Source organism: Lontra canadensis, unplaced genomic scaffold (genome assembly GCF_010015895.1).
Source record: "Lontra canadensis isolate GAN:19392208 unplaced genomic scaffold, GSC_riverotter_1.0 scaffold30, whole genome shotgun sequence".
In the NCBI taxonomy this organism is placed as follows: Eukaryota; Metazoa; Chordata; class Mammalia; order Carnivora; family Mustelidae; genus Lontra; species Lontra canadensis.
The window spans coordinates 15,257,853-15,278,482 of NW_022631024.1; the positions used below are offsets into that span (position 1 = coordinate 15,257,853).

General features: G+C 44.0%; 1 protein-coding gene across 13 annotated transcripts in view; it reads right to left on the bottom strand.

The window, feature by feature from the left end:
- The window catches only part of FNBP1 (formin binding protein 1), a 140,805-nt gene that overhangs the window by 64,347 nt on the left and 55,828 nt on the right, over positions 1-20,630 (bottom strand). For all 13 annotated transcript variants that reach the window (XM_032866075.1, XM_032866086.1, XM_032866085.1 and 10 more), the window contains exons 3-4: positions 9,806-9,862; positions 8,960-9,107 (exon numbers count right to left, since the gene is read on the bottom strand). In XM_032866075.1, the coding sequence (XP_032721966.1) occupies positions 8,960-9,107; positions 9,806-9,862 (205 nt within the window). The remainder of the gene's footprint in view (positions 1-8,959; positions 9,108-9,805; positions 9,863-20,630) is intronic.

Consider the following 20,630-nt stretch of genomic DNA (forward strand, 5'->3'; position numbering starts at 1 on the left):
CCTGTCATTCTCATGCTGGCTTTTGCAACCTAGATCTCTCCACACATTGACAATTCACCTGGACTCCAGGAGGCTTGTATCTGTTCTTCAGAATAATCCCTTCTCTCACATTCCTTAAAATTCTGATTGTTTTTGAAGGATCTCAATTAACTCCTTTTTTTTTTTTTTCCTAAGTTAGCTCTGTGCCCAATGTGGAGCTTGAACTCACGACCTGGAGATCAACAGTCATGTGCTCTATGGGCTGAGCCAGCCAGGGGCCTCCTGATTAACTCTTAGGATGAAAGTCTGAAAATGACCAATATGGAGCAGTGATGCCCCTCCCTTGACCCCTGCTGAGGGTATCAATCTCGGACTTCCAATCCCAGACAACGAGAATCACCATCAGTAAGAGTTTCAGATAAAGCGCCAGGTTGACAAGGGTGAGACGTTAGGGGCAGTAATCCTTCCCCAAAAGGCTGAAAGCTCTTACAATCAAATTTATTCATTCCACACATGTTAATTGCATGCCCCCAGGTGCAGGGTGCGGCTCATGCCGGGTGCTGTCCTTGTGGCCACGGTGGTAAGAGAAAGAGGACGAGGCACAGAGAGGGCAGCTGTGGGTGCAGCGGCATTTTCGACAGATCCGGATGACGTTTTTTGAACAAAGTGGAGGCATGAACTTGCAAAGGTCTAGGGAAGGAAACATCCTTCTGAGCGGCTGCAACAGCAGCGGAGATGCCCTGAAGCAGGAAAGGGCTTCCTGTGTTCCTCGAACGGCTGATGCCAATGTGATCAGACCGAGATGGGCGGTAAGACAGAAGGAGGCAAGGGCTGGACCACGGACAGCGGTTTCCCGGGCCGCGATGAGGGTGAGGGAAAGCTACAGAAGGACTGAAGAAGGGAAGGGACGTGGTCTGTCTGCATGATGACAAGGCTGCACGGGCTGCCGTGCGGATAACGTACCGGGAGGAGGCTGCTGCACCTGTTCATGGGACAGCTGGCGGCACAGGTGGAGACGGGGAGCTGCGCCACAGACCTTGGGAGCAGAGGGATAAAGTAGGAGGCTTGGGGCAGTCCTCCAGGTGAGACAATGAGCGACCGGATGAGGGGTGAGAAGTATTTGGATTCAGAACATTTACTGAAGGTAGAGCTGACAGGACCTGATATATATTATATAGACAGGACCCATATCATATGGGGTGTGAAGGAAAAAGAAGTCCTGGGCGCCCTATTGTTTGGGCCAGAACAATTACGTTAATAAGGAGTGCCATTTAACGACCCGAGGAAATGCAGACCGGAACAGGTGTGTGATAAAGGGGTTTGGGGGATCCACAGTTTCTTTTTGGATGGGATAAAAAGCCCTCTGCATCGCACAGCTCTGGGGCATCACTCCTAGTGCTGCTGGGCTCCAGGGGCACTCCCTCCCCCGACAATGGGGTGCTCGGAGATGCTGCATCAGGCTCATCCAGGGAGATGGCAAGTGGGTGCCTGGATACAGGAGAGTCAGCTGGGACACAAAACATCAGTGAAACGATTCCTGGTTCTTAGAAGAAAAAGAAGGTCTCATCCCAGCTCACGAGGGAGCACCACAAAACCCAAAGTTGCACTTCAAATCCAGGGAATCAAGAGCAGAACGTCAGCCTCCTGATAACTAGGTATGTTATAACTAGGTATGTTAGCCCATAAATGCTCGGGTGAAATTTTAATGATTCTGCAAACGACAGAACCACAGCGGTGACAGGGCCTTGAGGAAGAGCACGTGCCTGTCACATGTCCTCCCAAAACAAAGGAGACATAACAAAACCAAATACACCTTCTAGAGATACATTAAACCAGGAGCTATCCGTGGGTGTCCCACCAGGAGGACATAGGCAGAAGACCAGCAACTTCTACAGGGCTCCCTGCTTTCGGATTTATTTAAATAAAAGCGGTAACCCCAGTAAAGAGGAGGTAGTATGGAAACCCTCCTCTTCCAGGCCATGAAATCGAAAGTCCCTCTTGGCTTTCTGTGTTCTCTCCCCACAGGTCCTGGCTTTATAACGGAGCACCCCAGGTGCGTCTCAATGGGACCAAAAAGATCAGAAATTGATTTGTAATGACTTGATCACACACGTAAGATCCTTTTAGTTTCTGCATTCCCTCACGCTAGGCTTTGTCTGTTTGCTGAAAGCTCTTATAAAAACATATTCAAAGCATAGTAGGGTCAGTCCATGCTACAAAACTGCCTTATAGGATATTAAGTCCTTCCCTAAGTTCCTAAATAGGACCTACCCAATAGCTAACTTGGAGACGATGGTATCTTTTAGTATCAATTTTTAAACACCTCTGGGACCTCAGGGAAAAGATATAACTGGCCAACCTAAGTAATGTGGGGTCTTGTAAGCACTCTCTGAGTTTATAAAAATTTTAGTGAGTCATTGAAGGTATTGTATAATCGTTTCCTCTAGAACTTTTCAGATAACCACTGCCAAAAAGCGATTCTGTTCCTGGCCAATATTTGGTAATGAACCATACTTTCCACCTGCTGAGAGAAGTTTGCTTGGAAATTCCAGTCAATGTCGGCCAGCACCTCCTGACTCCCCTTCTGGAGCTACAAATCTCTATAAAAATCCCTCCTACACGGTTCGCAGTGATCACCATGCATTACCCTGAGACACACTCAAAGGCTCGAGCTGAACCAAACAACCTCTCCGAAATTCTTTAACAACTTGATTCAACGGGCAAAAATCGCCAGCAAGGGTATCTTTACCCTCGTTCTTATGGGGGAATCTATCTGACAGCAACTCTGAACTACCCACACTTCAGATCGGGTAATTCACAACCTCGTTGATCATTTCCGTGACTTAGGAATCTCATCTACACTTCTGTCGAAGACCATCACTCTTGTAAATGACCAGAGCTTAATTAAGAACCATATATCACGTATGTTCGACCTCGTACTCTCTGGGAATTTAGCTTGGAGGAACGGTGCCCACCCCACGCACAAAAGAGCTATGAAAGAAACGAGTTCTCTGCAGTACTGTTTATATAACTAAAAGTAAGTAAATAACCCGAAACTGGTAATAGCCTACAGGTCAAATAGTAAAGAATTAGTTAAGTGAATGATACAAGCATTAGAATAATGCATAGCCACTAAAATTCTAATGATGAAAACTACCTGTTTTCATGCAGAAAAATAAAAACTGCTTATGAAATTAAATGGGGAATAAATAAAAATATAAGTTATATCCATATAGGACTAATATGCTTAAGTGTTATATATAGGAAATATATTTATATAGACATATTATGTATACATGTCTATATCAGTCTTTGTACACATCAATATCTGTGTCTATAAGTGACACCTAGAAGGTAACTTGGAAAAAATGAGGATTTTTACTTATAAAAATTTCAAGTTTTTGTTCTTTAATCCAGAATTTTGGTAACATTCTTTTAAAATGTTGACAATTAATACATGAATCATAACATTCCCCCCTTCAAAAAGGGGGGGGAAGAGTACATAAAAGAAATAGAAGTTTTGTTTTGTTTTAAATTTTTAAAGTAGGCTCCACACCCAGCATGGAGCCTGACGCAGGGCTTGAACTCACGACCAGAGATCAAGACCTGAGCAGAGATTAAGAGTTGGATGCTCAACCGACTGAGCCACTGGTGCCCCAAGAAACAGAAGTTCTTTTTGCATGTCAGCTAAAAGAAAGGACTATTGTATTTACTGCAAATTTGTCAAAATCTAGGAAAATCAGGCAAGTATAAAAATTTCCAGATTTTACACATTAAAACTAATCATGTTGCCTTATAAAGAATATTGATTTCCCAGTAATTTCTCCTGAATACCAGTAAATCCTAAATATTGTCACATAGTACAGATTTATTGATAATTTACATCTGTAGACAAAAAACTGAACACAAAGCAAAGGAACCGGCAGTGTGTACTTTGACTTATGTTCTCCCCAAAGACAGGCCACTGATCCTATTGTCTCTAAAGAGAAGGTGAGTATCTCGCTAAAATATAATTTCTGGGGTGCCTGGGTGGCTCAGAGGGTTAAGCCTCTGCCTTCGGCTCAGGTCATGATCTCAGGGTCCTGGGATCAAGCCCCACATCAGGCTCTCTGCTTGGCAGGGAGCCTGCTTCCCGGGACCTCTCTCTGCCTGACTCTCTACCTACTTGTGATCTCTTTCTCTCAAATAAACTAAAAAAAAAAAAAAAAAAAAAAAAGTTATTTTTGAAAAATCAATGCATTTTCCTAACAACGAGCCTATAAATTTGTGTCTCAGAACAAACTGTTTCCTTAAGATACTATGTGGGAGAGTTGCACGTCTTATGGGAACAAGGGACGTGTGGACATCGCTGTCTAAAACCCACCTTTTCTCCAAAGAACGTGAACAGCAGGTGTTGTTCTGTTTTATAATGGGAGATTTTTAAGACTTCAAGGACACACAGCTGGCTCATTATCATGAAGTGGCCCCCAGGATGAGAAGAATGTCCATCTCTCCCTCTACTTCCCTCTTACTACCTTCCTTTCAAATCCAGAGGGAAGGAAACATTCTTTACAGAATGAGCTCTGTCACCACAAAGACCCTTGTTAGAGATTCATCCATTCAAACACAGCAAAATCTAGAGGAGAAATAATTTTCCAGTAGTATTCCAAACTGAACTTGGAAATAACTCTATATGCAGTAATGAGATCCAGCAGTAATCCTATAAATTTGAAATCATCCCTTTGGGCAGACAGGATTTCGCCGCTGTACCAAATGGCCCAAAACGCATTATACTAATGGTTAAGACTGGTACTTAAGCAAGACATGATTTCTGGTAAGCTCTGAGAATTACTAGCTAGACCTGAAATGGTGAAAGCCTCTCATTTCAATGCTGTCCACCAATTCAACATTTTTAGAAAGTTCTTTTTAAATGCACTGGGCCATACTGTTATGACATTTGGTCGCAGGGAAGCCTGTATACCTTCCTGCTTTCTGTAATAAACCCTGATCAGAACACTCAAGGGGAGACACCTGGGTGGCTCAGTCGGATAAGTGTCTGCCATCAGCTCAGGTCATGGTGGCAGGGTCCTGGGATCTAATCCTGCATCAGACGCCTTTCTCAGCGAGCAGCTCACTAGACCAGAACAGGGGCTCCCAGAGCCCTCGTGACGTGGTCTGATGTGTCACAGCTGGTGGGGCTGCTCGAATCCCAAGCCCATTTGTTGACCAGAACATCCTTTCCTCTCCTAGTCCGACAGCCTCCCAGGGAGCTGTGGACACACAGCTGGTCTGGGATCTCCCTCTCCTAGGGAAGATGTACAGCACATGGTCAGCCCTTCACAGCAGCATGGCAAAAAGGCCACTGGCTGGGACACTGGAAGACCTGGATCTGAGTTCCAGCTCTGTTGTGCCACTCCTGCTGGTCACAAATGTCACCACAAAGTGGAGAAGATGCCATTCTACTGTGTTTTTAAGAGTCATCTTTTTTTTAAAGATTTTTATTGATTTATTTGAGAGAGAGAGAGAGCACAGAGGGAGAGGGAGACTCCTTGCTGAGCAGAGAGCTCAATGTGGGGCTCGATCCCAGGACCCTGAGATCATAACCCAAGCCAAAGGCAGATGCTTCACGGACCAAGCCACTAGGCGTCCCAAGAGTCATCTTCTCTTTTTTCTTTCTTAAAAAGATTTAATTAATTTATTTATTTAAGAGAGAGAGAGCATGGGGGTTGGTGAGGGAGAGAGGGAGAAGCAGACTCCCCACAGAGCAGGGAGCCTGACTCGGGACTCAATCCCAGGTCTCCAGGATCATGACCTGGGCTGAAGGCAGCTGCTTAACCGACTGAGCCACCCAGGAGCCCCACGAGTCATCTTTTCAAGAATAAGTAAGATCACTCATTAATAAGAGTCAGAGGAGCCCAAAGGGAAAGCTCTAAAGGAGAAATATTGGTCATTATGGTTCGACCTCAAGGAGCACCTTATCTAGAGGTGACTGCCCGTGAGGAAGCTGACACTCTCTAACCCAGCATCCTTGGATGTAAGTTAAAGAACGTCACTCAGTGGAAACAAAAACACGCATGCAAACACGCATGGCCCCGAGAGCCACCCAGAGCCACCCCTGGGGAAGGGCCTGACCCCCGCCTTGCTGCCTCCAGCCTCCTGGCCTGGGATTAAAATGTGTAACTGTCGCCCCTCCCGAAGGGGTGCTGTGAAGACGAAATGTGCCTAATAGCTATCAGTTATTATAATCCACAAAAATGAAGACTCAAGGCCAAACAATTAAACAGACAATATAACCAGAATAGTTTCTAAAGTCACCGCATATCAATATACAACCTAATGGCCCATTACACGGTCATTCAAAATAATGATAAATATGTAGGAAAAAAGCACAAAGGCTCATGATGCATTATATTAAAACACCACAAATATGCATTTACATACGGTTATTCTTTCTTTCTAGAACTTTAAAAGGGTTCCCAATTTCCTAAAATGTCATTTCATGTAATTACAAAATGCTTCAAGAGAGCCTAGTGGTTGTCGTTCTTCCCAGTGGAACATCTGACTCAGATGTGTACTTGTAATTCTCCCTAAAATAAAAGGAGCACTACGAATTGCAGATCTTATTTAATGTGTCTCTGTATCACCTATAATTTACTCTATAAATTACTATAATTTCTGATTAAAAAAAGGAACAGAATTTAAGCTACAGATATGACGGACTGTACAAAAGGCATGATTAGCAGTGAGTGAATAAAACAAAAGGACCCAATCATAACACGAAAAGGAAATACAAGGATCCTCCACTAATGACACAAAGTCCAAGAACAAAGTGAACAAAGTTGAGTCTAAGACGGCTCCTCTCTACTTCCTAATGCTTACTTCTACCCTGGCACTCTTCCAGGTGCTTGGGATACGGCAGGAGCCAAGAAAATTCTTGCCCTCGCAGAGCTTACATTCTAGTGTGAGATGAAAGAAAACAAATATATAAAATGTTAGATGTTGGTAAGCACTATGGGAAAACAGTAAAGCAGGGAAGGTGGTGGGAATGAGGCGGGGAAGGAGAGGAGAGACTTTGTAATTTTAAATAAGGTGGACAAGACAGACCTCAAGAAGACACTATTCCTGAGAAGAAGTCAGTAAGTGAGCTCTGTAGATATCTGGGGGAAAGCTTTCCAAGGAGACCAGAGCCAGTGCAAGGGCCCTGGGGCAGGGTGACACAGGGTGAGGTTGAGCAACAGCAAGGGGGCCATGGGGCTGGAGGAGAGGCATTCAAAAAAGTTAACAGGAAACCCATTTATGTGGGCTCATATCTCATGATTCACTTCAGAAATAGAATTTATATTCCGTTCTAAAGTAAAGGCAGAGAGTTCTGGTTTTGGGTGTTTGCTAAATTTCTAAGCTATATGGGTGGCTAAAGGTCAGTCAAGAGACACAAAGCACTGAGCAAAGAAACAAACAGGAAGAAGGTATAAACTTTGCAAGGTTGAGGGAAGTTCAAGAACCCGGGAAGCAGTCCAACATCAAGTTCAGATTTACTGTATTTAGTTTATGATTGTATTAGACATTTGTGCTTCATTCTGGACTTCAGTATTCTGTGCACTGCTTCCTTTCCATCATAGGAAAGATCTTTAATGAACGGTCTGGAAGATGCTGTCATCTAATTTGGGGCTCTAGTGCAGGGTTTCTCAGTCTGGGCACTACGGACATTATGGGGCAGGTAATTCTTTGTTGGAGAGGCTGCCTGGGTATTGTAGGATATTTACGAGCACCTCTGGGTTCTACCCACCAGATGCCAATGGCAACCCCCTGGATGACCAAAACTATCTCCAGATACTGGTAAGTGTTGCCGGGGTAGGCAGAAAAATTGTGCCCAGTTGAGATCCACTGCTCTAATGTGAACAGATAAACATGTCACCTCAGTTTACGAACCTGTGGTTTTTGTTTTGTTTTTCAAACCAATGGTTGATCTTAAGGCATATATCTGTTCCTGACTACTAAACTCACCCAAAGCCATGTGCTACCTATTTATAGCTTACTTAGAAAGAAGTAAACTCCTCAGATGTTCCAAAAACTTTCCTGTCCCAGGGCCTTTGCACTGGCTGCTACCTCCGTTGCTTGTCCCAGGCAACTCTACCTCATCCTTCGAGTCTTATTAAAACGTTGGCTGTTTAGGGCCCTGGGAAGCTTCTCCCCGATCCTCTCCTGTGGCGCCTGCACTCGTACTTGGCAACAACAATCACAATTGCAATTAAGTAATTATTTTGGTCATTATTATTTAACATCTCTTCCATTCGTTCAGTAGGAATCCCACCTTCCCTGTTTGTTCCTGCATGTCCAAGGCACCAGAAGAATTATGGTGGACTTGGATTTAAATGAAAAAAGTATTATCACGGGCCAGCTTTAGTACTGTATTCGTAACAAATTATGATGCCCTGCGTAAGCCATCAGAGAACAAGGACACCAACTGCAGCTTACAATTAAATCTTTTGGGACAAAACCTTGACTATAAATATACTTTATGTGAGCACACATTTTTCTCCTTTGTTAACAGTAAGAGCTATGAAAAGATGATGACCAAGGCAGGAGGACCAAAAAGGCCCTCTTCGTTACATGACGAAGGACCCAAAGAACAGTCAATGGTGCTGAGATCACTTTTCTGGCTTTTGTGAACACATTATAAGCATTTATGTTAATACGACTTATTCCGTGCCGCAGGTACTACCTGGTATCGCTTACTCTTTCTATGTGTGAGATCCTCAAATACATTTAAACTCCTCTTAGGGATTTTATCCGGGGGTGGGGGGGGTGTCCTCAGATAAGTTTCAGTGTCTGAGGGACCCTTGCAAAGACCCAGAAACACCTTCTGGGAACAGGAGGAACTTTTTCACGATTCAGTTCAAGGCCCACCACGTTATATGATTGTGTTTAATTCGAAAGTTTCTAGGGATATTCCCGTTACCCCTGGTCCATCTTTTAGGAAGAAAAAACAAACTTCTGTTACCGATTTCCTCTCTTGCTTCAGCTCCTGGACGTAGCGGGCTAACTCCACAGTGATGTTCGAGGTCATGTTCTCGGAGATAACTTCATGCTGCCCAGCATAATCATTCATTTCGTTCAGGGTGGAAAGGAAGGCTTTACAAGCCGTATACCTACGGAAATGAGCACACGCCACTCTTTCAAACAGGGGCCCCGTCCGTTCTAACACTGTATGCGCTGACGAAATATTAATTAAAATCAGATTAATGTGCGTCAACGTCCCATAGGATCCCGAAAGTTCATCACTCGTAAGAGCGTTCTCGTCGAAATGGCTCAGAATTAATTACCACTGAGGCACTCTACATTCTGTGATGCTGAACCGCTCTATATAAGGCAGTATTTGGCCTCGTTAATCCTGGTTCAAATAGGACCCCAGATACCGTACATGCCAACTATGCATTCATTCAATGGGTGTTTAGATCTAAATTAGAGATTTAACACTTTTGCGCTGTCCACGCTAAGGTGCCTAAGTTGCTTACTGAAATGGACAGATTTCTCAAAGAAAGAGACGCCTGACATTACAAAAGCCAATCAAGACCGTGGAATGCACAATCCTTGCTTCCTGTATTTGCTTAGATTACATTCTGAGCTTTTCCCAATTACCTTAATTGAAACAATCTGGAATAGGTCTAGTGACTCAGCATAAGTTAGCTGAGCCGGGTTTTTACCGTTCTCGCTGCCAATTTAAAAACTAGCACAAACACGGGTGGGGAATGCAGCTTATTTTTGTACGTTTCCTTTCTCCTTTCCTTCATCAGCATCACGGCCGGCGTAAAGATTATCAGCACATAATTATCAGCGTTGAACAGACCTGTATTCTTCTTCCTCCTTCGAGTTCTTTTTAGGTTGGTATTTCTTTGCAAGGTTCCTAAAACAAAAATGCAGACATATCACCTTCTATAGAAAGATGATTGAGAAATCGGGAATGAGAGATGAAGTCAGTGCTTTGTGCGTAAGTTTAAAAAAAAAAAAAATCGCAAAATGTCCGCAGCTGAAATCCGTTAATTTCCTTCCTTTTTTTTTTAAAGTCATCTCTACACCCAATGTGGGGTTGGAACTCATGACCCCAAGGCCAAGGGTTGCCAGCTCTCCCAGCTGGGCCAGCCAGGTGCCCCTGCTTCCTTCCATCTTTTCTGCATGGGAGATAAAGCTCTGGTTGTGAAAGATTTGCATCCTTTTTAATCTTTTACCCCAAAGGTAGAGCACGTGAGAACAGAAAGGGGCAGGAGTTGGTGCTAACCTGGCTGTTACGACCTGACTTTAATTGGAGAGTACAGACCATGTGTACACCTGAGGCCGATTTCATCTGCAGCACTGAGCTGAGGGCGAGTTTCCCTCAGGGCCACTGTTCCCTCCCAATCATCTTCAGGATGATCCAAGAAAAGCATGCGGACTATGTCCAAATATTCAAATTAACAATCCAAGTACCGGGTGCCTAAGGGGCACCGTGGTTAAGCGTCTGACTCGGTTTTGGCTCAGGTCATGATCTCAGGGTTGTGGGATCGAGCTCTGTGCACAGAAGATAGTCTACTTGGGATTCTCTCTCTCCTTCTGCCCCTCCCACTCGTGCTCTCTAAGATAAATAAATAAATCTTAAAAAAAAAAAAACAAAAAACCCAAGTGCCAAAGTCATGTTGTCAGGGCTGTGTGGTTGCTCCTACAAAGAGCTAATGAAAAGGAAAGGAATTTAGGGGCTGTTCATGCTAAGACATTTAATTAGGAGGACCTGCCTGTCGAGGAAATTTGCACTGACCACACTCAGATGAGACAAAATCACTCACATCTCCCTTTCTAATCTGACCTCCAGGTCAAGAATACAGACAATCTTTACATTCAACACACGTAAATTTACACAAAAACCAGGAGGTAACCCTGAAAAAAATGAAACTCACTCCCATGGATCCCACCCCTGACTTGGGTGGCAACAGTTTAGGGAAACAGCCAGGAGAGGCTGACTAATGGTCCACGGCGGGGGGTCCTCACTTGACCACAACTCAGTACTCACTTCCCTGTTTATCCCGTGTTTCTATTCCTCTTTCCCAGTAGCTACTTTCATTATTTCACATTTTCTTTTATTCTCTCTGAATCTACAGATTCACCTAGAAAAAATGTGCCATCCTAAGTTTACAATTTTGATCATCGTACCTTTTACATACAAAGTGGATGTGATTTCATCTCTAACAGGTGTTACTAGATGACGTGAGGCAATGGACTTCAGTAAAAAAAGGGGCACCTGGGTGGCTCAGTGCGTTAAGCTTCTGCCTTCGGCTCAGGTCATGATCTCAGGGTTCTGGGATTGAGCCCCGCATCGGGCTCTCTGCTCAGCGGGGAGCCTGCTTCTCCCTCCCTCTCTGCCTGCTTGTGATCTCTGTCTGTCAAATAAATAAATAAAAATCTTAAAAAAAAAAAAAAAAAAAAAGACATTGCTCTGGGATGGCTTGAACCCAGACAAATCAGTGAGCAAGTCTGGGCATCATCTGCGAGTTTGAGGGAGTTGGATGAAATGACCTCTATGGCCCCTTCAAGTTTTCTGACGGAATATATAACACCCAACAGAATATCAATTGTTGCAATTTAAAATGAAGATATTGGACGCTTGGGTAGCTCAGTTCATTAAGCATCTGCCTTGGGCTCAGGTCAGGATCCCAGAGTCTTGGGATTGAGTCCCGAGTCCCTGCTCGGCAGGGAGCCTGCTTCTCCCTCTGTCTGCCACTCCCCCTGCCTGTGCTCTTGATCTCTCTGACCAGTAAATAAATATAACCTTTTAAAAAATAAAATAAATAAAATAAAATGAAGATATGAAGAGCACCTGGGTGGTGCACTCAGTAGAGCATGTGAGTGTTGATCTTGGGGTCATGAGTTCAAACCCCACGTGGGGCACAGAGCTTACTTAAAATAGTAATGATAATAGTAATATCATCAATAGTAATGAAATAAAAGTAAAATGAAGACATGAGCATATGATCATTTCAAAATTATAATTAATTTTTAACTATTAATTATAATTAATAACTGATGAGAAGAGAATGTTCCCTCTTGAAGGCTGCTCTGGTGTGACCCATGCTTCAGTGAACCCTGTCATATTTTCTCTGCTGATACTCTGGACGCGTAGAACAGTTTCCCTAATAAATCTAGATCCAAAAGGATGCTGAAAAACAACACTTCCTTTAAAAATATGGCTTAGGGGGGCGCCTGGGTGGCTCAGTGGGTTAAAGTCTCTGCCTTCGGCTCAGGTCATGATCCCAGTGTCCTGGGATCGAGCCCCACATCGGGCTCTCTGCTCCGCGGGGAGCCTGCTTCCTCCTCTCTCTCTCTGCCTGCCTCTCTCTGCCTACTTGTCATCTCTGTCTGTCAAATGAATAAATAAAATCTTAAAAAAAAAAAATATGGCTTAGGGGCACCTGGCTGGCTCAGCTGGTGAAGCATGTGACTTTTGAGCTCGGGATTGTGGTTCGAGCCCCACACTGGGTATAGAGATTACTTAAAAATAAAATCTTTGAAATAAATAAATTAATTAATTAATTAATAATGTGGCTTAAAGACACAAATAATGCAAAGGAGAGAAATCTTCCTTGTTGAAAGCACAGTACGGCTGAGATGGTTTACCACAATCACTCCTTAAAAGGCAGATTTAGTCCGTCCTACTTAACACGTGGCCGGGATGGAAAGGGAACACATGGAAAGCAGATGACTATATAACCAAGAGGTTCTTTTCCACATAGACGTAGAGTAGAATATATGGGAAGTTGGAGTATTAAAAAGCCTAGTGGCTGCATGTGGTTTTTTTTTTTTTTTAATTTGGTTGGTTTTTTTTTTTTTTTTTTTTGGCAGAGAGGAAGAGGAGTGGGAGGGCGGGGTCAGAGGGAGTGGGAGAGAGAATCTTAAGCAAGCTCCACGCCCTGCGAGGAGCCTGACGTGGGGCTCAATCTCCTAGCCAGCTCAGTCAGAAGTGCGTGAAACTCTTGATCTTGGGGTCAAGAGTTCGAGCCCCAGGTAGGGTGTAGAGACTACTTAAAACAAACAAGCAAAAACTCACTTCATGTTAAAAAATAAATAAATAAATAATTTAATAAACCCACATTTTCTTTTTAGCTTCCAGTCCTAAGCCTTCATAAAAATAATTTAAATTTTATATCTAGTTGAAGGAAACAAAGCTTGACTAGAGACAGGTAAAACCAGCATTCTTTTTAGTTTTCTCGCCAATCGAAACCGAAACAGGATTAAAGACAACAGGGGGAAGTCTGTTGTGGGTGACAACCTGTGGAGACTGTCAGGTCCAGATGAATGAGTCTCACTTGGACCATGTTAGCATATACAGCATTCAAAATGCTTCTTAAAAGCACCAGCGAGTAATTCACTCTATAAATGCCAACAGAAAACTAAAAGCTTAAGAGGTATGGATGGGAAAATCAGAATTTTTCTCCCAGGGACCACTAGACAGAAGGATCAACTTCCATTTCCATTCTCTGGAGATGGGTTTTCTCGCCTTATTTTGTATGAGGTCACCTAAAAAACAAGCAAGGAAATAAACCACAAAGAGCAGCTTTAAATTTATGGGATCTTTCTGAGAAATTTTAAGTGTTTTATGTATTACACTTGCTCTTCAGATAGGCTAATGAAAAGGTAAGAAAAAAACATAATCCTCTCACAAGGATACTGGGTTTAAACTTGGTTGATCCGAAGAGCCACAGGGAAGCTTTTTAAAAAAAGGAGATAACTGGGCCCAGTTCCAGGCCCTCTGAAATGGAAGGTCCAGGGTTGGGTCCAGGAATGTTTGTTTGTTTTTTTTTTTTCCTATCTTTCTTTTTTTTCCCCAAAGCTCACCACAAGACTTCCGGACAAAGACAGCAGAATAAAATTCGATCAGAGAATTGTGCTTTCCCAACAAGAGGTGAGAAGAAAAAGCCAGGACAATTATCAACAGCAGAAAAAAAGCCCATGGGGAAAGAAGCATAATTTCAGTCTACGCACTTTGTAAAGTGGCAACCGTGGTGAGGGACAGAAGATTCTGGGGCTGTGGAGAAGAATGCTGTCCCTACTCTCGCTGCCACTGCGGCAGGGGGGTGAAGTGGGGTAGGAATAAGCCCATAAAACCCTTAAGATCAGTTTGGACAATATAAACTGAAGGATGAGTAAGCAATCGGGGACAGTGACAGGAAAGCTCTGAGAAGACACACAGGCTGACCACCCAGGTTCCAGAATTCGGGCAGGAGCAGGGATCACCACCTGGATCCTCACGCTCCAGGGCTTGAAGCTGGATGCCCGCGGGAGATCACACCTAACCTAGGCATCCCGAAGGAACAGGGACTATCTTTGACCTAGCAGACTAAACTCTCGAACACAAGCTCTAACAGAGTTCTGGAACACACTCAGGGTCTCAAAGACGAAATGTACAAAGCCAGGCCCTTTGCCTCACCCTTACCCCGTAATGGAGCTCAGAGGGAAAGGCCAACTGTTCTAGAAGCACGGCCAGGAACGCTCACCTACCCTCTATCAGAACCAACAGCAGCACTGGGGTTGCTTAGGCGGGTAAGAAAAGCACGCTTAGGAAGTTCATGTGCCTTATCCCATGAAATCCCCTTAACAACCCTGGAAAGGAGGAATTACTATTATTCACATTTTACAGATGAAAAAGATGAAGCACAGACAGTATGTGCCCCAAGTTGTGCGACTACTGAACAGAAGAATCAAGAATGCATCCCAGGGACTGGGGCTCTAGTGTCCATTCTCTCAACCGCTTCGCTGAACTGCCCATATAAACGTGAGGTGAAAACATATGACATGTAATACAGGAGAGAAGGAAGGAAGGGGGGAAGGAGGGAAGGAAGGAAAGAGGGAAGGAAGAGAGAAAGGTTGGGAGGAACAAAGGAAAGAAGGGAGGGAGGGAATGCAAAAAAAAAAAAACACACACAAAAAACCCCCACAACAAATAAAAAAACCAAGCAAACAAACAATCTGGAAGAAAAGAAGCAAAAGAAGCAAAAGCAAACCCCTCCAGAATATTTTACACTACAGAAAACCTTCATAAAAACACAAAGCCAATGAGGTCAAGAATTCCCAGACCACAGGCTCAAACAGACTGCAAAGTTAAGGAAATGAACTAAGAACGGAGGCTACCACTACACAACTAATGAATACAGTAGGCTGGGTATCAAATTTAACAGAAGAAAGCTTTGAGATGATCATTGTAAGGAAAGCAACTAACACAAGCAGAAGAAAAGATTACCTAAAGAACAAGATGCTTTAACATAAGGAAAAGTTCTATCTCTGAAGTATATAAAGCCAGTAAATCGTACAGAAAAAATACTCAGATGTAACTGGAGAAAGTGACCCTGAAGTAAATGAGGGATTGGATCTGCATGTGAAAGGCCTCTAAGGAAACTGACCAAGAATGATCAACAAGGCTTAGCTTGGCGATGCCATCGAACGGCTAAACAAACAAAAAATTCCTCACATATATAGTCAAAAAAGTAAGTCACCTACAAAGAAAAAAAAAAAATCTGGCTGGCCCCAGACTTTTCCACCAAAAACCAATGCAGCGACAAAGTTTGGAGAGGACGAAAATATGACTGGAGCATGACCAGGTCAAATTATTATCAAGTATGGGGACATTCTCAAACAGAAACAAACTCGGAGAATTACTCCACAAAGTTTTAGTAGGGAAGGAAATATTCCTATTTCTCTTGATGCCAAGAGACAGGTGGAGAGGTTGTGCTAGAAAGAATGGAGGTGAGCATACATTTACATTTAAATACAGAATTAAGGGATGCCTGGGGGGGTTTAGTCGGTTAAGCCTCTGACTCTCAAGCCTCTGACTCTTGGCTTAAGCCTCTGTCTCTTGGCTTTGGCTCGGGTCATAAGGTTAGGACCATGGGATCCTTCTGGGCACCGGGTCTGCGCTCAGCACAGAATTTGCTTAAGATTCTCTCTCTCCCTCTCCCCCTCCCCTAATATGCTCACACATACTCTCCCTCTAATAAATAAAGAAATAAATAATAAGTAAATAAGCAAATAAATGCAGAATTAAGACGAGTTAACTGTGGGACTGTGTTACAGACCAAATTATGTAACTAGAAGAGGAAGCAAAACACGTAAAGATTATTTTCTTTCTCTTACTTAGCAGTGAGCCACGTGGACTTGCTTAAAGTTATAACGAGGAGTTAAAACAAAACAAAACAAAACAAAAAGCAGGGGCTCCTGGGTGGCTCAGTGGGTTAAAGCCTCTGCCTTCGGCTCAGGTCATGATCCCAGAGTCCTGGGATCGAGCCCCACATTGGGCTCTCTGCTCAGCAGGGAGCCTGCTTCCTCCTCTCTCTCTGCCTGCCTCTCTGCCTACTTGTAATCTCTGTCTGTCAAATAAATAAATAAAATCTTTAAAAAAAAAAAAAAACCAGTAATGACATCCTACAAGTTTTTCATAATTTTTCTGCTAAATCTTATAAGAATTCAGTATTTATGGTTCAGCAAATCCTTCAGTTCCATTTGTATGTCTTTTTTTATGGTGAAAGTAAATATAAGTGGAATTCCTTGTATACACAATATACAATATATTTTATAAAATGATTTCTACGTAGTTACCCTTTATTGACAATTAACTCTAATTAAAAAAAAAAAGTTGGCCAGGACATGAATGGTTCACCAAAAAGAATGTATAAATGACTCGAAGATATAAAAACAGGCTCAACCTCATTGATAATAAGAGAAACACAAACTAGGGCTCAGACTCTCCTATTTTTACTTATCACGTTGGCAAAGATAGGACAATACTGGTACCAAGGAGCGCTGAGGGTCAAGGTCAATGGCACTGTCCCACGCTGTGCTACAAGTGGTAAGGGTCAGAGCCTTTGAGTGGCAACTTGGTGAACACTACCAGAACCAGAGTGCTACTTTCAGGAACTTTGTTTCTGGACCGGCTTGTCCAAGTGCATTACTCAAGGTTATGCATTACAACTTTGTTCCGAGTTGCAAACAATTGGAAACAATCAACACGTCCACCAAGCCACAGCAATACTGTAAAACCTCAAAAATAATGAGTCCTCGGAACAATCTCCAAGATGTAGAGAGACAAGGGCACACGGAACTGCTGGGGAAGCAAGGAAGAAAACACACCCTCATTTGCCTGCAGCCGTCATAAAATTTCTTGGAAAAGATAAACAAGATACTGATAACATTTTTTGTCCCCAGGGACAGGGTTAAGAGAAGGGACTCTTCCCCGCACACCATTTTCTACCTCTGGCATTTTTAATCATGTGAATTCATTATCTGGTTAACAAATAATGTAGCTTTTTTAACAGTAGCTAAGGGCAACTGATAGCTGGTTCTCTTCTATAGGTCATATGAAATGTTTTAAATGTTTTATTAGGAATTCGACTTTACATTGCCTTGAAGAAATAGTAACTCTGGCAAGGGTCAGTAAGCTTTTTCTGAAACAGGTCGGACGGATAGTATTTTAGACTTGGAAGTGTGTCATGCTCAGGTGTCCCTGTTGCAACTAGTCAATTGCAACTGTTCTCAGAAGCAGCCATAGGACAATATGTTAATGAATGGGCGTGGCCGTGTTTCTGCGTAACTTTATTTATAAAACCAGGCAGTGGATGGACTGGGACATAGGCTGTAGTTTGTCACCCCCCAACCTACAGAAATCAAAGCCCCAATGAACACCCATTGCTTCTAAAATAAGTTAGCATAGGGACGCCTGGGTGGCTCAGTTGGTGAAGCTACTGTCTTTAGCTCAGGTCACTATCCCACCTGGGATCGAGTCCCGCATCAGGCTCCTAGCTTGGTGGGAAGCCTGTTTCTCTCTCCGCCTCTGCCTGCCACTCTGCCTGCTTGTGCACTCTCTTTCTCTCTGACACATAAATAAATAAAATCTTAAAAAAAAATAAGTTAGCATTATTTTTCCTCTAATTAATGCTGAAAAAATTAAAAATGATTTAGTGCCAGAAATGTCTCCAAAAAGATTGCTCTTTCAACATCACACTGGTATTTCAAGCATTTGCTGACCATGCTTCAGTCACCCTGGCCTCTCCATTCCTTGAACATGTTTCCACCTCAGGACCTTTGCACTCACTGATCCCTTGGCCTGGAAGAGCTAAACCCAGACCTTGGCATGCTGGTCTTCTCTCTTTGTGTTTCGGTTCTCAAGCAACAGGTTTTCCCTGGGCAGTCTAGCTACGTAACTCCCACCCACTATCATGCTCTATTACATCACTGGCTTTATTTACCTGGGTTGATAAATGCTATCTTTAAAAACATCTTGTTTGCTTATTTGCATGTGGTCTGTTTTCCACAGTGAGAAGGTGAGCTCCAAGGTGTCTTGTTCATTAGAGCTCCCCTGGTACTCTGCTCACACACTGTTTGCTGTTGTTTGTTGGTAAGCCCTCATCAGCTCTCACAGCCTGTGCAAACACATGATTCTCCTTGAAGCAGTGGGGACCAAACATCTCAGACCTGGACATCTCGATTCAGCCTTCCTACAACTATTTACTGAGTACCTATCACGCATCAGGCGAGAAAACAGCAAGGAGGCTGGTATGGTTAGAGCAGAGAGAGGAAGAGGAGGAAAGAGATGTCAGAGAGGTTGGGGGATATGATCACATAGGGCTTTGTAGGACATCCATGGTAAGGGTTCTGGATTTACGGAGTGAAATGGGGAGTTGTTGGAATTTTGAACAGAGTGCCATGATCTAGCTGCTTTGTGGAAAACAGACAGACAAGAGGGGATAAGAAGGGAATAAGAGAAACCAGTTAGAAGCCTCGTAATAACCCAGGTGAGAGGTGATGGGGACTGGACCACAGCGGCCGAGGTGGAGGTCAGAAGAAGGGGTCGGATCCTGGGTAAATTTGCAAAGTACAGTCACTGGGACTTCCTGCTGGCTTACACTGGGGACGGGGGCAGGGTAGTGGCGGAGAAAGAGGGAATTTCTGACCTAACGAAGAACAGGGTTTCTGACCTAACGGGGAAGGAGCAGCTGCCCTCAAGTGCATGGGAAAAGCCGGGCCGTGCAGATGCACACTGTAGGCGGGAAGCTTCGGCTTCCGACACTTTCCATTTCAGATAGATTTTAGGAGGTAATGCATAATCTGTGCTGGAGTCCAGGACAGAGGTCTAGCTTGGAGGTACAAACCTGCGAGCCACTGTCCCGTGGATCATACTTAAAGCCAGATGAGAGCACCCAGGGAACACAGACCGAGAGGGGAGATGACAGGGATTGGGAACTAGGGCATACTGGGTGAAGAGGCAGGAGGCAAAGAGGACCTAGTGAGACGCTAAGAAGGAGTTCCCAGTGAGGTCGGAAGGAAGCCAGAAGACTGGAATAAGGCCAAGCCAGGAGGAGGAAGCATCCACCCCGTCAAAGCCGCTGATGGGTCAAGGACGCCAGACTGAGGACAGGCAATTGGGTTGAACAGTACAGACGTCACAGGGGCTCAAAAAGGGCAGTGCTGGCTGAGAGGTGTGCAGTGAGTTTAAGGTAGTGAGAGGAGAGGGATTAGAGACAGCAAGTAAGAACACTTCGAAGAAGTTTGGCTGCAAAGGGGAACAAAGAAATGGTGGCACCAGGTAGGGAGAACGACCTCGGGAAAGTTTGTTTTTGGATGATGGCGTGCTTGTGTGTCGACAGGGATAATAACCCAGGAGAGAAGAACTGAGGACGTGGGAGAGAGAAGCACTGGGGCTCAGTTCCAGAGCCGGAGGGAGGGGGGACACTGACTGCACAAGAGGGGAGGCCTGGATTTAGACAGAAGCATCTCGGGGTGGGGGCACAGATGCTGAGAGTCTCAGGACATTTTCTTCTGACTGCTTCCATGTTCTCAGTGACGTAGCAAACAAGTGGCAAGGATGGGAAAGGAGATGCTGGGTTTGCAGAAAGTGGGGGAACGGAGTCACTTCGGTGAGTGGGGAAGCAAATCAGCCAAGGATAGAAAGGATGCTTATGTACTGGCATTAAGGACCTGGCTAAGGGCTCAGTATCAAGGAGACCAGTCTGAAGGGTTAGTTCAATTACTCCTGATCTTGTACATCAACTTCTGCCAACAAGAACAAATTCAGACACGGCTTAGGGATGTAATGAAACAAGGTTAATACATATATCTCAGGGGGCGCCTGGCTGGCTCAGTCAGCGGAACATGCGAATCTTGGTCTAGGGGTTGTGCATTTGAGCCCCATGTTGGGCACAGAGCCTACTAGATACATATTTAAATCTCAGGAAAAGTACTTCTCAAGAGGCTGCCGTGAGAACCCTGACACTGATCTACTTCAACTTGTGATCCACAAGACAGTAAACAGTCAAGGAGAGCCATCGCATTTACTCTAAACCCACACTGGAATTTGCATTCTTTTCCAACAGCCCCGCCTTTTGTTACCTGCGTCCTCCGCCCCTCACCTAGGGCGGTGAGAAAGGGCAAGAAGTCAGATGCAATCCAGAGGGGGAGCCAAGAAAGCCCTTTTCCTTCATGACACGGAACGGAGCAGACACTTGCTAAAAGCTGAATTAATGGCATCTATTCCCAAACCTCCTGACAAAACAAGATCATGACAAAGGTGCCGGGGAAGACAAGTGTAAGCTAACAGAAGAAGAAAGGGAACAAACACATAAATCCATGCAGCGAGACTGTATTCTGGCTAAGGACGTTAT